The 15,747-nt window shown below is 52.6% G+C and overlaps 3 protein-coding genes across 4 annotated transcripts; all 3 read left to right on the forward strand.

The window, feature by feature from the left end:
* Positions 1-1,047: 1,047 nt before the first annotated feature.
* On the forward strand, positions 1,048-3,635 carry LOC123345495 (zinc finger protein 300-like). 2 transcript variants are annotated; one of them, XM_044982452.1, is made up of 3 exons: positions 1,048-1,102; positions 1,721-1,834; positions 2,150-3,635. In XM_044982452.1, the coding sequence occupies exons 1-3, from the start codon at positions 1,069-1,071 to the stop codon at positions 3,259-3,261; spliced, it is 1,260 nt and encodes a 419-aa protein (XP_044838387.1). In that variant the 5' UTR covers positions 1,048-1,068; the 3' UTR covers positions 3,262-3,635. The 2 variants fall into 2 exon arrangements, with proteins under 2 accessions (XP_044838387.1, XP_044838388.1); XM_044982453.1 differs by having other exon boundaries at positions 2,153-3,635.
* Positions 3,636-8,557: 4,922 nt separating this feature from the next.
* LOC123345500 (zinc finger protein 620-like) lies at positions 8,558-11,052 on the forward strand. The gene is made up of 3 exons (XM_044982458.1): positions 8,558-8,812; positions 9,439-9,552; positions 10,687-11,052. Exons 1-3 carry the CDS (start codon positions 8,686-8,688, stop codon positions 11,040-11,042), a joined length of 597 nt encoding a protein of 198 aa, XP_044838393.1. The 5' UTR covers positions 8,558-8,685; the 3' UTR covers positions 11,043-11,052.
* Positions 11,046-14,746, forward strand: LOC123346576 (zinc finger protein 420-like; the record flags this gene model as incomplete). Its single annotated transcript, XM_044984051.1, has 1 exon — positions 11,046-14,746. A coding segment is annotated over one exon (1,365 nt), but the record flags the coding sequence as incomplete, so codon positions are not given.
* Positions 14,747-15,747: the final 1,001 nt, after the last annotated feature.

Consider the following 15,747-nt stretch of genomic DNA (forward strand, 5'->3'; position numbering starts at 1 on the left):
TGCTCCCTGTGTGTTATTGTCAGACACACTTGTGTTGATGGGATCTGTGTGTCCTGAGTGTTGAGGGCTGTCCGAGGCCCTGGTCTCGTTTCCAGGCAGGATTCAGATCTCAGCCACACCAGAGTCAGACCGGAGTCACTGCTGGCTCTGGCAGGGGGTGAGTGCAGATGGGCCAATGGGCTCAGCCTCTGCCTGCCTGTCCCTGGGGGCTGCTGGGGGAATCCAGGGCTGTTCATTCTTCAGGTGTTGCCATCAGAGGGCTCCGGCTATTGCTAAGGGGGAGGGGTTTACACAGCAATGGGGGCAATCCCCCAAAGTGGCCCCTTTTTTCCTGTCAGGGTGACATGGACTCCAGCCCCTTCTGTAACCTTCCCTCTCACCCCGACAGGCTGAATCACGTCCAGGTTTCACTCCAGATCGTCCCATCTTCCAGGAGACAGGGAAGGGAAATGGCTGTGATGGAGCCAGCTCAGGTAGGGGATTTTTGGGGAGGGAGAGGCAGGGAGGAGACAGGGTGTGATAAGCCTGCTGTTTTTCTGAGTAGGCCCATTGGTGGCGGGAGAGGGGACATTCCCCCATTTCTCAAGTAGGATATAACGCCGTCTGCAGTACTGGGAACATTTTCCAGGCTCCCAGTGTTGGATTCTGAACCCACCTACCAGAGGCTGCTGTGAAATACACAGGGAAGCTGTTGGGATTCCTGTCCCTGTCCCCGGCTCAGAGCTCTGCTTCCCGTATCAGCCTGTGGCTGGCAGGTGTGTGGGAAATGAGAAGACCCTGCCCTGCTCCGTGTGCTGGGGGGACAAGGAGCTCTCACCTTCTCCCACCCCTGAAGCCTCCTGGCTGCTCTGAGCAGGTGGGTGGTGGGATTCAGCTACTCTGGCACTCCCAGAGCTTCATGGTTTTTTCCCTTTCCCATGACTAGCGAGATTGTGGCTGGGGCAGCAGGTGCTGAGTGGGGTATTCTTGTTTCAGATGCCGGTGACCTTCGAGGAGGTGGCTGTGTATTTCACCCAGGGGCAGGGGGCTCTGCTGAACCCCGCTCAGAGAGCCCTCTACAGGGACGTCATGCAGGAGAACTACGAGACGGTGACCTCACTGGGTAAGGGATTCCCATCCCCTCGGATACTAGAAGCCGTGGGGTCTGCGTGTCTGTCAGGTTCTTCCCTGGTCAGTTAGATCAGAGGTGAGTGGGTTCCATAATGCACAGCTGCCGTGTGAGAGAGACTTGCATCTCCGTGCCCCCTCCAGTGGGACATGGGTGTCAATACCCAGTGGAAAAGCTAAACCATCCCCACTGCTCCAGCTTTCAAAGGGGCATAAATCCAGCATTGTCCTGTCTGTGTTGTTTCTCGGCTGCAGACACAATCCCTGTTCACCTCCCTCGTTGGGACTAGCTCCAGCCCTGGGGAGGGCTCTGGGCTCTGCAGGTTTAGAAAGAGGTAGGGGTTTAAGTCCAGAACCGTGTGTCAGTCGGCAAGGCCCCCAGAGCGCACAGATCCTGGGAACGCCTAGTGAGGGTGTAGTAATAATTCAGCTCACCTCCCCAGACATCTTCTTCTGTGCAAGGGGGCTCAGTGACCATGTTCCCGTCCTCTTGGATTCCACGTTTCTGCAGCAGAGCACAGGGACAGGTTCCGCTCACGGAATGTCCTTTGTGACAAATACTCCACCAATGCTCCATGCATCTAGATCTGGTCTGATTTCACCCTCTGCACAGGATTTCCCATTGCCAAACCTGAGCTGATTGCCCGCCTGGAGCAAGGGGAAGAGCCTTGGGTGCCGGATCTCCAGGCCTGCAAGGAAAGACAGCTTCTGAGATGCACCCGCACAGGTGAGGACTGACACAGAAACCATCTGGGAAATAAAGTAAGAAGTTTAGAATCCCTAAATATGGTGTGAATAAGCACCCTCAGTTCTTCCTCATCTCACCCAGAGCAGGGCTGTGCTCAACAGATATCACTCACGCCATTCCACCCTGCCTCTTAGGTGCAGGAGTTTCTTTCCCGTCTCTCCTTCTCTGTGAGTGTTTGGGTGGGATGTGGAGGCAGAATTAAATTGCTGAGTCTTTGTGTTGGGTTTTCCCTCGGTGCTATTCCTCTTTCTCCCCAACACAATGACTCCTGTCTGGATTGTCTCTCTCTCCTAGCAGGTGCTGAGCGAGGGAGTGAGAACGAGGAGGGGAATCAACATCAGGAAGTTCCTGGAGAAGTGCAACCACAGGCGACCTTTGTGGGAAGAGGTGAAGGGAATTTTTCCCAGTGCTGGGAAGAGGGAGAAGCCTGGGGAAATTGGCACATGTCAGAGAGTCTTCTGGGAAACCACCCAAGGAAGAAAGTGGATGAATCTATTAATGGTGGGGGAGGAGACGAAGATCCCAGAGTGCAGCAAACAAATTCCAAGGAAGAGACACCCTGTCACCGCCTGCAGTGTGGGAAAGGATTCATTGTGAGATCACAGCTTGTGACACATCAGACAATCCATACCGGAAAGAAACCCCTTCAATGCTTGGACCGTGGGGAAACCTTCAAGAAGCTCTCAGATCTTAATAACCATGGGAGAAGCCACACTGGAGAGAAGCCCATTCAGTGCCTTGAGTGTGGGAAATGTTTCAGGTCAAAATCAGCACTAAATTCACATGAGAAAAGCCACACAGAAGAGAGACCTCATAAGTGCTTGGACTGTGGGAAAAGTTTCAAGCGGAAGTCAGACCTTGTTAAACATCAGGCAGTCCACACAGGAGAGAGACCCCACAAGTGCTTGGACTGTGGGAAAAGTTTCAAGCGGAGAGCATCCCTTCTTATTCATCAGGCCATCCACACAGGAGAGAGATCCCATAAGTGCTTGGACTGTGGAAAAAGTTTCACTTGGAGATCATCCCTTGTTAATCATCAGGCAGTCCACTCAGGAGAGAGACCCCATAAGTGCTTGGACTGTGGGAAACGTTTCACACGGAGAACAGGCCTTGTTAAACATCAGGCAGTCCACTCAGGAGAGAGACCTCATAAGTGCTTGGACTGTGGGAAAAGTTTCACATGGAAGTCAAACCTTGTTATTCATCAAGGAATCCACACAGGAGAGAGACCCCATATGTGCTTGGACTGTGGGAAAAGTTTCATACAGAGGTCAATCCTTGGTAAACATCAGGCAATCCATAAAGGAGAGAGACCTCATAAGTGCTTGGAGTGTGGGAAAAGTTTCATATGGAGGTCAGACCTCATTAAACATGGAAGAATCCACACAAGATGTAAAATTCTATGACCCATGGCAAGAAAATGTTAAGCAACTTGCATGTAATTGACTCAGATTCAACCTTTAGAGAAAGCAGCGAAGAATCCTGTGGCACCTTATAGACTAACAGACATTTGTTAGTTTATAAGGTGCCACAGGATTTTTTTGCTGCTTTTACAGATCCAGCCTAACACGGCTACCCCTATGAACCTTTAGAGAGAGATTTTAAAAGTGTGTCCACCTTAGATAAGCTAGAGATTGAAATGTAAACATGTATTGTTGAAGACTTGGAAGAAGAGGGGTAACTGTAGTGGTCTATGTTTAGCTATATCTTGTTAGAGGTTAACAATTTATCCCAAGGGTTCCTGTGTTCTGTTCACTCAGAGATCAATAATTCAGTGATTATACCCCTGCCACCTGCCCAATTCTAGCTCAGTCTCATTGAATTTGCTGGGGGTAGGGGCTGAAAGATGGAGGGAATGTTTATAGCTGAAATCATCAAAATGTGTTTTGGAAGGTTAATGTCAATGGGATCTGTTCCGCTCTCCTGCTCGGACATTTTCTCTGGGCATCCCAGAGTCAGAAAGGAGCAGGTGTTACCATCTTGGCTACCAATCCCCACGGTGACTCTCTACACTAGCAATTCTCAAACTGTGGGGCAGAGCCTCCCAATGGAGGCTCAGGAATGTGTCAAGGGAGGCATGACCTCTGTGGGTTGTTGTTTTTTTTAAAGAGCACTGGCTGTCGGCCCTGGGTGGTTGGGGCTCATGAAGAAGGAACAGGCCTATCTGGGAGGTGGGGATAAATGCTCAGGCTCTCAAGCCCAGGTGGAGCAGCAGCACAGAAGTAAGGGTGGCAGTGGGGTGATAAGTCTTTTCACGTGGCCACCCTAACTTCTGTGCTGCTATTGGAGTCTTTCAGAGCTGGGTACATCACCAGCAACTACTCTGCCATTAGAGCTGGGTGGCCATATATGTGCTTGTGAGGGTGGGGGCGTAAATGATCACAGACACATGGAAGGGGGTGTGTGATGAAACACATGTGAGAGCCACTGGTCTACACTATTATGGCCATCACATTTAGAAAATGATAAACGTACAAAGTATGTCTTGTGAGAGGTCATAGAAAAAGTCGTCATGTGCTGAATATTATTGTCTGGTTAAAATATGTCTCTCAAGATTCCTGCGCTCCCCTGCTCCGTCCGGGAGCATTGCAGAGCTGAATCCGAGGCCCCCCCCCCCCCCCGCCCTGGCAGGGAGCGCCATGGAACTGAAGCTGGCATTTCCCCACATCCCCGAAGCCGGGAGCAGTGGGGAGGCTGAAGCTGGAAGCCCCAACGCCCCCTGAAGCTGTGAGTTGAACTGGGAGCCTCCCTGCAACTACACAGCCCCTAGCTTCCTCATGCCTGCACCCTGAGCTTCCCCCCTGCCCGCATACAGTCCTTAGCTACCCCCCTGCCCGCACCCGAAGCAGTTTTCAAACTTTTTGAACTGAGTCTTCCCCTTTGAGTTATATTTTTGGTTGCATCCCCCCACTACCCAGACAGGTGGGGGGCTTCCTGAGTGAGTCAGGGGGTGAGTCAACGCCCTCTCTGGACCCTGTTGTGTGGAACTGGCTTGAGCCCAGCCAGCCCTTGTCCCCCCAAATAGAAGTAAAACTATGCCTACGCCCAAGGGTGTCCCCCTCTCCCAGAGCCTCACACTCTGCTGCCCCCTCCCCCCCTGCTTGGGCCCTAGCATTTTTATAGGATGCAGAAGGGGGCCTCAGCAAGAGAAAGGTTGAGAACACCTGCCCTGAAGGACGGCTGGACGCTCACTTAGGCCATAGACTGACTGTCGCCTGCTCCTCAGCTGCGGCGTGAGCCTCAAAGAGGAGAGTGGTATAAAAACATAAGCAAGAATTGTCTCCATTTTTACATCTTCCCCCATCTTTAAAGATGGCAACAAGGTGGCTTTAAAGGCAACACGGGCTTTGTACTGGGGAGGGTGGATCAAGGCTGGAAGATAATCCAGCCTGGGTACTAAGAACTGTGAACTTCCTGCAACATCCGGTGGGGTGGGAAATCCTGTTTGCTTTGCATCTTCCTTAGCTTGGTAAAATTTAAGATTTAAAATGCATGTTTTAATTTTATTTTTGTAACTAGTTCTAACTGTTTACATCTTTCTCACTTGAAAACCCCCCAACCCCCCCTTGCTCCAGTTAGTAAAGTGGTTTGAGTGTTTTGTCTGGACCTGTGTGTTTTCATTGGAGTGTTTGGGGGATGTGACTGGAGAGAACAAGGCTGTGGCCTAATCCGGCCCCTCTGTGGGGGTGACCCACTAATGACTGAGTTTGTCCAGCCCAGTGACCAGACTGAGCTGTCCAAGATGCACATTCCCGGGGCGCAAGGCTGGGAGTCAAAAACTGGCTGATGTTGCTGTGTCGTTTGGTAAGTTCCTGAGTGTCTGGCAAGTCACACTCAGTACAGTGCAGCCAGGAGTGACTTTGCACGCTGGTGGCTGTGTGAGAGCAGAGCGTGGAGGGGTTTGTTGTTCACACAGGGAAGCAGTGTAAAACATGCCCTGGGATGGAGAATTAAGCAGGACAACAGTCCAGATTGTACCCTGGGGTATGTCTCACACCCGCTGTCTCCTGGGACCCACATGGCACTGTTGGGCCTTCATCATCCTGATCCTGAAAGGGAAGCTGAGCAGGGCAAAGCAGAGAAGAGGAACCAGCCGACATCCTCAACTGCTTCGGCTTCGGCTAAATCCTGAACTCCCCCTGGGATGTGAGACTTGAGGTTCTGCTGCCAGCCTTCCCCTCATGCGTCTGTTTCCTTCCCACTGGTCTAAACTACTGTGCCACCCTCCCTCCCCCTTCTACTCTCTCCCCTACAAATCTGGCCCAGCCAGCTGAGACAACCAGACTTTTGCTCCAGTGGCGGTAGCCTGTGACCAGGGCCAGCGCAAGGAAGTTTCGTGCCCTAGGCTAAACTTCCACTTTGTGCCGCCCATTCCCAGCCCCGAGGCAGCTCCCCGCTCTGAGGCACCCCCCCCTGTGGCAGCTTCCCCACTTTACCTGAGGCGCCCCCCCCCCGGCTGTTCCCCCCTCCCCTGGGAGCCATGCGGCAACTCCCCACTGCAGTTCACCTCTGCTCAGCCTCCTCCCCAGTACTCTGCCCTCGCTCTAATTCTTCTCCTCTCACAGGCTTGTGGCGCCAAACAGCTGATTGGCGCCGTAAGCCTGGGAGGCGGGAGCAGTGAGGGGGCAGTGAGGGGGCATAGCAGAGTGGAGCTGGGGTGGGGAGCTGCCGCATGGCTCCCTGGGCCGGGGGGTGCCTCAGGGTGGGGGGGGGGAACTGCCACAGGGCTCCCCACCCCAGCTCACCTGTGCTACGCCCCCTCCCCGAGCATGTTGCCCCCCTGGCAATGACAATAATTGCATGGAGCAGTCACTGCGCTGGGAGAGGGACTCTGAGCTGCAAGTGCCAGCGAGCTGCTGGCAACCCAGCCCAGGAACACTGTAAAAAAAAAATTGAGGGCACTGCTTTTTGGCACCCCCAAATCTTGGTGCCCTAGGCAACCGCCTAATTTGCCTTAATGGTAGCACTGGCCCTGCCTGTGACCAGAGAGCCAGGTTAGAGCAAGGCCTTACCCACCCCAATGCGGAGAGAAATTTGCCACAGACGGGCTGATCAGCCAGCGGCCGGAGCCCGGGTTTGTCCTGCAGGGAAGCTGCAAGCGAGACTGAAAGCTGATAGGAGACGTTTCTATGCAGGATGCTCCTTAATGCTGGGAGAAGCTGCCTGAGCCCAGGAGAGGGGGGGCAAGGGGCTGCATGGAGCCGGGTTGATCGCTAGGACCCAGGAGCCGCCGGGAGGCGGCTCCGGGCAGCGAGCGCTGGGCTCAGGCCCGGCCGCAGGAAGTGACTCGCAGGCGCTGCGGTGACTCTGGCTCCCAGGCTCCTGGCGAGATCCCCGAGCCCCGGGGGGCGGCTGGTGCTGGGAGCCCGGAGCCCTGGCTGCAGCCGGGAGAGGGGAATCTCCAGCACGGCCCTTCCCGCTGCTCCCCCCCCAGGAGCCTCTCCCAGGGCAGAGCCCCCAGCCCGGCCCCTGCCCCGGGGGGCCCCGCTCGGCACCCGGCACCTCCGGGCTGCAGGGAGCGGAGACTAAAGAGGTGCAGGGGGTGAGGGCAGGCGGGGGGAGCGGGGGGAGGGCAGGCAGGAGCCGGGTGCGGGGCTGCGGGGGGCAGGCTGGGATGGGGGCCACTGAAGGGAAGATGGGGCGATGCGGGGGATCGGGGGGATTGTGGGGCCGAGGGGAGCGAGGCTGGAATGGGGGAAGATGGGCGGGGGGCACTGGGGAGGAAGTGGGTGTGTGGGGAGGCGGGAGGGGGACAGAGGCAAAAACCCAGCCCCACAGCCCCCCACCCTGCTCCCAGTGTGTGTTATTGTCAGACACCCCCGTGCTGGCGGGGTCTGTGTCTCATGAGTTTTGGGGTCTGCCCGGGGCCCTGGTCTGATTTCTGGGCAGGATTCACATCTCAGCCCCACCGGAGTCACTGCTGCTTTGGGCAGGCAGGGAGTGTGGATGGGCCACTGGGCTCAGCCTCTGCCTGCCTGTCCCTGGGGGCTGCTGGGGGAGTCCAGGGCAGCTCGTTCTTCAGGTGATGCCACCAGAGGGCTCCGGCTGTTCCTCAGGGAGAGGAGTTTACAGGGCAGTGCGGGGAAATCCCCAAGGTGGCCCCTTTAGTTCTGCTTTTTTTCTAACATTTACCTTAGAGACGCCGTTACTGGGAGGGTCTGAAGCGCCTGGGGGAAATCGGGGGGTGACATGGACTGAAGCCCCTTCTGGTACCTCCCCCATCACCCCGACAGGCTGAGGAATCACGTCCATGTTTCGGTCCAGATGGGCCCGTCTTCCAGGATGCAGAGAACGGAAATGTCTGTGATGGAGCCAGCTGGGGTAGGGGATTTTCAGGGAGCTCCTGGGTAGGGACAGGAAGGAGACAGGGTGTGATAAACCTACTGATTTTCTGAGTGGGCCCATTGGTGATGGGGGAGAGACGGGACATTCCCCCATTTCTCAAACAGGATACAACCCCCTTGCATTGGGCTGGGAACATTTTCCAGGTTCCCAGTGCTGGAGTCCCCTGAGGCTGGTGTGAAATACGCAGGGAAGCTGTTGGGATTCCTGTCCCTGTCCCGGACTCAGAGCTCTGCTTCCATATCAGCCTGTGTCTGGAAGGCGTGTGGGAAATGAGAAGACCCTGCCCTGTTCCATGTGCTGGGGGGACAAGGAGCTCTCACCTTCTCCCACCCCCTGAAGCCTCCTGGATGCTCTGAGCAGGGTGGGGGTGGGATTTTGCTACTCTGGCCCTCCCAGAGCTTCCATTTCTTTAACCTTCCTGCCACGTGACTAGTGGGATTGTGGCTGGAGCAGCAGGTAATGACCGGGGCCTTTTGGTGTTTCAGATGCCAGTGACCTTCGAGGAGGTGGCTGTGTATTTCACCCAGGGGCAGGGGGCTCTGCTGGACCCCGCTCAGAGAGCCCTCTACAGGGACGTCATGCAGGAGAACTACGAGACGGTGACCTCGCTGGGTAAGGGATTCCCGTCCCCTCAGATACTAGAAGCCTTGGGGTCTGCATGTGTGAATCTGGTCATGTTCTTCCCATGTCAGTTAGATCAGAGGTGAGTGAGTTCCATAATGCACAGCTGCCATGTGAGAGAGACTTGCATCTCCGTGCCCCCTCCAGTGGGACATCGGTGTCAACACCCAAGGGACAAGCTAAAACCATCCCTACCCCTCCAGCTTTCAAAGGGGCATTAGTCCAGCATTGTCCTGTCTGTGTTGTTTCTTGGCTGCACGCACAATCCCTGTTCACTTCCCTCGTTGGGACTAGCTTCAGCCCTGGGGAGGGCTCTGGGCTCTGCAGGTTTAGAAAGAGGCAGGGGTTTAAGTCCAGAGCCGTGTGTGAGTCGACAAGGCCCCCAGAGTGCACAGATCCTGGGAACGCCTAGTGAGGGTGTAGTAATAATTCAATTCACCTCTCCAGACAACTTTCTCTGTGCAAGGGGGCTCAGTGACCATTTTCCCATCTTCTTGGATTCCACGTTCCTCCAGCAGAGCACAGGGACAGGTTCCGCTCACAGAATGTCCTTAGTGACAAATACTGCACCAATGCTCCATGCACCCTGATCTGGTCTGATTTCACCGTCTGTGCAGGATTCCCCCTTGCCAAACCTGAACTGATTGTCCGGCTGGAACGAGGGGAAGAGCCTTGGTTGCCCGATCTCCGGACCTACAATGACAGAAGGTTTCCAATATGCATCCATACAGGTGAGGACTGACAACAAACCATCTAGGGAATGAAGGAAAAAGTTGAGAATCTCCAAATGTGGTGTGAGTAAACTCCCTCAGTTCTTCCTCATCTCAGTCAGGACAGGGCTGCAGTTATCAATATAGCTCACGTCATTCCACCCAGCCTCTTAAGTGCAGGAGTTTGCTTCCCAGCTTTCCTGCCCTGTGAGTGTTTGGGTGGGATATGGAGGCAGAGTCCAACTGCTCAGGGTATTACACTTGAGAGTTGCAGCACTGATGGAGGCTTTCCAGCACTGCAATTAGTAACTGTCCACACCTGCAGGGCACATCCAGCGCTGCAACTCCCTGGCTGCAGCGCTGGCCGTACACCTGAGTCTGTATAACGATTGCAGCACTGGTTCTGCAGCGCTGGTCGTAAAGTGTGGCCACACACCAGCACTGTTATTGGCCTCCAGGGTATTAGGAGATATCCCAGAATGCTTTTAACTAAATTATTCCCTTTGTTTTGTTATGCAGCCTCTCTTTGTTTTGTTGTGAACTCGGAGCTCCGGGAGCTCCGTTGCTACTGGAGCTGCTTATCTAAAAAACAAACAGAGCTCCTGTTTGCTGTGATCAATCTGTACCTGGCTGTGAACAATCAAATGAGATAACCCCCTGTGAATGAGGCAGGCAGGGAGTGAGTGTTTGCTTGACAGAGAAAGGGAGTCCGTTGGATGCAGGCTGTTTGCAATTAAGAGTTAAGACTAAGGAGTCGGGAACATATTCTGATTTTTCAAGGCAGGAAGCTAACACACAGTGTTGGCTCCAAAAATCCACTCTCTCTCTCTCCCCCCCGCTCCCTGTCACACTACGACCCACCCCACCCCACTCTTTTGAAAAGCACGTTGCTGCCACTTGAACGCTGGGATAGCTGCCCATAATGCATCACTCCCAAAAGCGCTGCAAATGTGGCCACACTGCAGCACTGGTAGCTGTGAGTGTGGCCACACACCAGCGCTGTTCCTGCACAGCTGTACGACCAGCACTGTAAACTCCCAGCGCTGCAACTCTCAAGTGTAGCCATACCAGCAGTCTTTGTGCTGGGTTTTCCCTCTGTGCTATTCCTCTTTCTCCCCAGCACAATGACTCCTGTCTGGATTGTGTCTCTCCCAGCAGGAGCTGAGCGAGGGAGTGAGAATGAAGAGGAAAATCATCATGAGGAAGTTCCTGGGGAAGTGGAACCACAGGGGACCTTTGTGGGAAGAGCTGAAGGCCATTTTCCCCAGTGCTTGGAGGAGGCAGAAGCCTGGGAAAATTGGCTCAGGTCAGAGAGGCTTCTGGGAAACTACCCAGGGAAGAAATTGGATGAATCTATTAATGGTGAGAGAGAAGAGGAGGATCCCAGAGCGCAGCAGACAAATCCCAAGGAAGAGACATCCTGGCACTACCTTCAGTGTGGGAAAGGATTCATTGTGCGATCACAGCTTGTGAAACCTCAGGCAATCCATACTGGAGAGAAACCCCTTTAATGCTTGGACCGTGGGGAAAGCTTCAATAAGCTCTCAGATCTTAATAACCACAGTGGAGAAAAACCCTCTCAATCCCTCGAGTGCGGGAAATGTTTCATTGCGAAGACACAAATAATTAGACATCAGTTAAGCCACACAGGGGATAGACCCCACAAGTGCTTGGAGTGCGGGAAAAGATTCATACGAAGGTCAGTCCTTGTTCAACATCAGGCAATACACAGAGGAGAGAGACTCCACAAGTGCTTGGACTGTGGGAAAAGTTTCATACGAAGGTCACACCTAGATCGTCATCAGGCATTACACACAGGAGCAAGGCCCCAGAAGTGCTTGGACTTAGGGAAAAGTTTCATACAAAGATCAAACCTTGTTCAACATCAGGCAATCCACACAGGAGAACGACCCCACAAGTGCTTGGCCTGTGGGAAAACTTTCATAACAAGGTCACACCTAGTTCGTCATGAGGCAATCCACACAGGAGAGAGACCCCACAAGTGCTTGGACTGTGGGAAAAGTTTCATAAGAAGGTCACACCTAGTTCGTCATCAGGCAATCCACACAGGAGCGAGACACCACAAGTGTATGGAGTGTGGGAAAAGTTTCTTACAAAGGTCCAACCTTGTTAAGCATCAGGCAATCCACACAGGAGAGAGTCCCCACAAGTGCTTGGACTGTGGGAAAAGTTTCTTACAAAGGTCAAACTTTGTTTATCATCAGGCAATCCACACAGGAGAGAGACCCCACAAGTGTATGGAGTGTGGGAAAAGTTTCATACAAAGGTCAGATTTTGTTTATCATCAGGCAATCCACACAGGAGAGAGACCTCACAAGTGCTTGAAGTGTGGGAAAAGTTTCATACGAAGGTCAGATTTTGTTTATCATCAGAGAATCCACAGAGGAGAGAGACCCCACAAGTGCTTGGAGTGTGAGAAAAGTTTCATAAGAAGACCACACTTAGTTCGTCATCAGGCATTACACACAGGAGCGAGACAGCACAAGTGCTTGGAGTGTGGGAAATGTTTCATAAGAAGGTCACACCTTGTTCAACATCAGGCAATCCACACAGGAGAGAGACCCCACAAGTGCTTGGACTGTGGGAAAAGTTTCATAAGCAGGTCACACCTTGTTCAACATCAGAGAATCCACACAGGAGAGAGACCCCACAAGTGCTTGGAATGTGGGAAAAGTTTCATAAGAAGGTCACAGCTCGTTTATCATCAGGCAATCCACACAGGAGAGAGACCCCACAAGTGCTTGGACTGTGGGAAAGGTTACATACAAAGGTCACGCCTTATTCAACATCAGGCAATCCACGCAGGAGAGACTCCAGAGGTGCTTGGACTGCGGGAAAAGTTTCATATAGGGGTCTGACCTCATTAAACATGGAAAGATCCACACAGGATTTAAACTTCTGTGACACATGGAAAGAAAAGATTAAGCAACTTGCATGTAATTCACTCAGATTCAACTTTGAGAGAGAGAATTTAAAAGTGTGTCCACCTTAGTAAGCTAGATTTTGACATGTAAATGTGTATTTTGAAAGACTTGGAAGAAGAGGGCAAGTCGTGTTTGAGTAACCTAATTGCCTTCTATGAGGAGATAACTGGCTCTGTGGATGAGGGAAAAGCAGTGGATGTGTTATTCCTTGACTTTTGAGCTCTATAAGTAGGGGCATTGCCAGGAGATTGAGGGACGTGATCATTCCCCTCTATTCGACATTGGTGAGGCCTCCTCTGGAGTATTATGTCCAGTTTTGGGCCCCACACTACAAGAGGGATGTGGAAAAATTGGAAAGAGTCCAGCAGAGGGCAGGAAAAATGATTACGGGTTGGAGCACATGGACTCATGAGGAGAGGCTGAGAGAACGGGGATTGTTTAGCATACAGAAGTGAAGAAAGATTGGGGATTTGGTAGCTGCTTTCAACTACCTGAAAGGGTTCCAAAGAGGATGGATCTAGACTGTGCTCATTAGTACCAGATGACAGAACAAGGAGTAATGATCTCAAATTGGGTGAGGAAAGTTTAGGCTGGGTATTAGAAAAATCTTTTTCACTAGGAGGGTGGTGAAGCACCGAAATGGGTTACGTAGGGAGGTGATGGAATCTCATTCCTTAGAGGTTTTTAAGGCCAGGCTTGACAAAGCTCTGGCTGGGATGAATTAGTTGGGGTTGGTCCTGCTTTGAGCAGGGGGTTGGAGTAGATACCTCCTGAGGTCCCTTCCAACCCTGATATTCTATGATTCTAAGAGGGGTAACTGTAGTAGTCTATGTTTAGCTATCCAAAGAGTTCCTGTATTCTGTTAAATCAGGGATCAATAATTGAGAGATTATACCCGTCAGCCATGCCACCTTCCCAATTCAAGCTCAGTGTCATTGAATTCGCTCAGGGTAGGGGCTGAAGGATGGAGGGAATGTTTATAGCTGAAATCACCAAAATGTGTTTTGCGAGGTTAGTGTTAATCGGATCTGTTCCGTTCTCCTGCTCGGACATTTTCTGCGGGGATCCCGGAGACGGAAAGGAGCAGGTGTTACCATCTTGGCTACCAATCCCCACGGTGACTCTCTACACTAGCAATTCTCAAACTCTGGGAAGGGCCTCCCAATGCAGGCTCAGGAATGTGTCAAGGGGGACGTGATCAGTGTGGGTTGTTTGTTTTTTAAAGAGCACTGGCTGTCGGCCCCAGGTGGTTGGGGCTCATGAAGAAGGAACAGGCCCATCTGGGAGATGGGGATAAATGCTCAGGCTCTCAAACCCAGGTGGAGCAGCAGCACAGAAGCAGGTGTCAATGGGGTGATAAGTCTGCTGTGAACAGCGATATTGAGGAACATCACTTTTCACGTGGCCTCCCTCACTTCTGTGCTGCTGTTGGAGGACTTCAGAGCTGTGACCTTCACCAGCAATTGCTCTGCCATTAGAGCTGGGTGGCGATATATGTGCTTGTGAGGGTGCGGGCGTAATGACCAAAGACACAAAGAATCTGGGGCGGTGGGTGGCTGATGAAACGCATTTGAGAACCACTGGTCTACACTATTATGGTCACCACATTTACAAAGTGATAAATCTTCTCCAAATTATGTCTTGTGAGGTATCATAGGGAAAGATATCGCCTGCTGAATATTATTGTTCCATTAAAATGTGTCTATCCGCACTGTCCATGGAGCTCGGAGAGTTTGCTGTATGTTTGTTACATGCTGTAAAGCTGGAAAACGCCCACAGAGGAGCTCCCCAGAGACAGTGGCACCTGCACACCAGCTAGGTGCTAAGTGGCCAGTAATTGCTCAGCCGGCCCTTCACCAGCTGTGGAGCTGGGAACAAGAGCGTTATAGTTCACCAGAACGACGGCTGGGTGCTCAATTAGTCCACAGACTGATTGTCGCCTGCCCCCTGGCTGGGGGGTAAACCTCAAAGAGGAGAGTGGTACAAAAGCTCTAGGGAGAATTGCCTCCATTTTTACCTCTCCTCCCATCTTTACAGAAGGCAAGAATCCGCCTTGAAAGGCAACAGGGGCCGTGGAGTGGGGAGGACGGACCAAGGCTGGAAGGAATCCAGCCTGGGAACTCAGAACTGTGAACTGCCTGCAACAGTTCTAGTTTTAGAACTGTGAACTGCAATTTTCTAGTTTTAACCAGTTCTGACCTTTGACATCCTTCTCCCTTGTAATTCCTGAAAACCCCCTTGCTCCAGTTAGTAAAGTGGTTTTAGTGTTTTCTCTGGACCTGTGTGTTTTCATTGAAGTGTTTGGGGGATGTGACTGGAGAGAACAAGGCTGTGGCCTAATCCGGCCCCTCTGTGGGGGTGACCCACTAATGACTGAGTTTGTCCATCTCAGTGACCACACTGAGCTGTCCAAGATGCACATTCTTGGGGCGCAAGGCTGGGAGTCGAAAACTGGCTGATGTTGCTGTGTCGTCTGGTAAGTTCCCGAGTGTCCATCTAGTCCACTCAGTACAGTGCAGCCAGGAGGACCCAAATGGCACACTTGGGCTTTCATCTCCTGATCCTGAAAGTGAAGCTGAGCAGGGCAAAGCAGAGAAGAGGAACCAGCCAACATCCTCAACAGATTCGGCTTTGGCTAAATCCTGAACTGCCCCTGGCATGTGCGACTTGAGGTTCTGCCACCAGCCTTCCCCCCATGCGTCTGTTTCCTTTCCAATGGTCAGGGGTGAAAGTGACTTAAAGGATTTAGCGATATGCCGGAGTCCTGAGCAGAGGGAGGGGCCTCAACCGGAATTGGTGGGATCTTTAAATTCCTGGGCCCTTTACATTGAGATTTAAAGGGCCCGGGACTCTGGCTGCGGTAGCAGTGGTTGGGAGCCCGAGGCTCTATCAATCATGGCAGGGGGTGCGGCAGCAGCCGGGAGCCCCGGAGCTCCGGCATTGATGTAAACGGCCCAGGGCTCTGCTGCAGTAGCGGCAGCCAGAGCCCCTTCCCCTTTAAATCGCTGCCAGAGCCCCGGGATAGCAGCAGCGGCTGGGAGCCCCAGGATTTGGGCGGTGATTTAAAGGGTCCAGGGCTCCATAAAACACGAGGCTAAACCTAAAGATGGAGAACCTGGAGTATGAAAGGGGGTTCTGCAGTGAAGAAGTAAACGGGAGAGGAAAAGTGGGTACCCGAGAAACTTTAAAGAGAAGAGATCATTAACCTGTGTCAGTCTATGGCCCACCGAGGAATAGAAAATACTCTCTTTTAAGGTAAAAACACATTGGA

The sequence above is a fragment of the Mauremys mutica genome, chromosome 12 (assembly GCF_020497125.1).
Source record: "Mauremys mutica isolate MM-2020 ecotype Southern chromosome 12, ASM2049712v1, whole genome shotgun sequence".
NCBI lineage: Eukaryota > Metazoa > Chordata > Testudines > Geoemydidae > Mauremys > Mauremys mutica.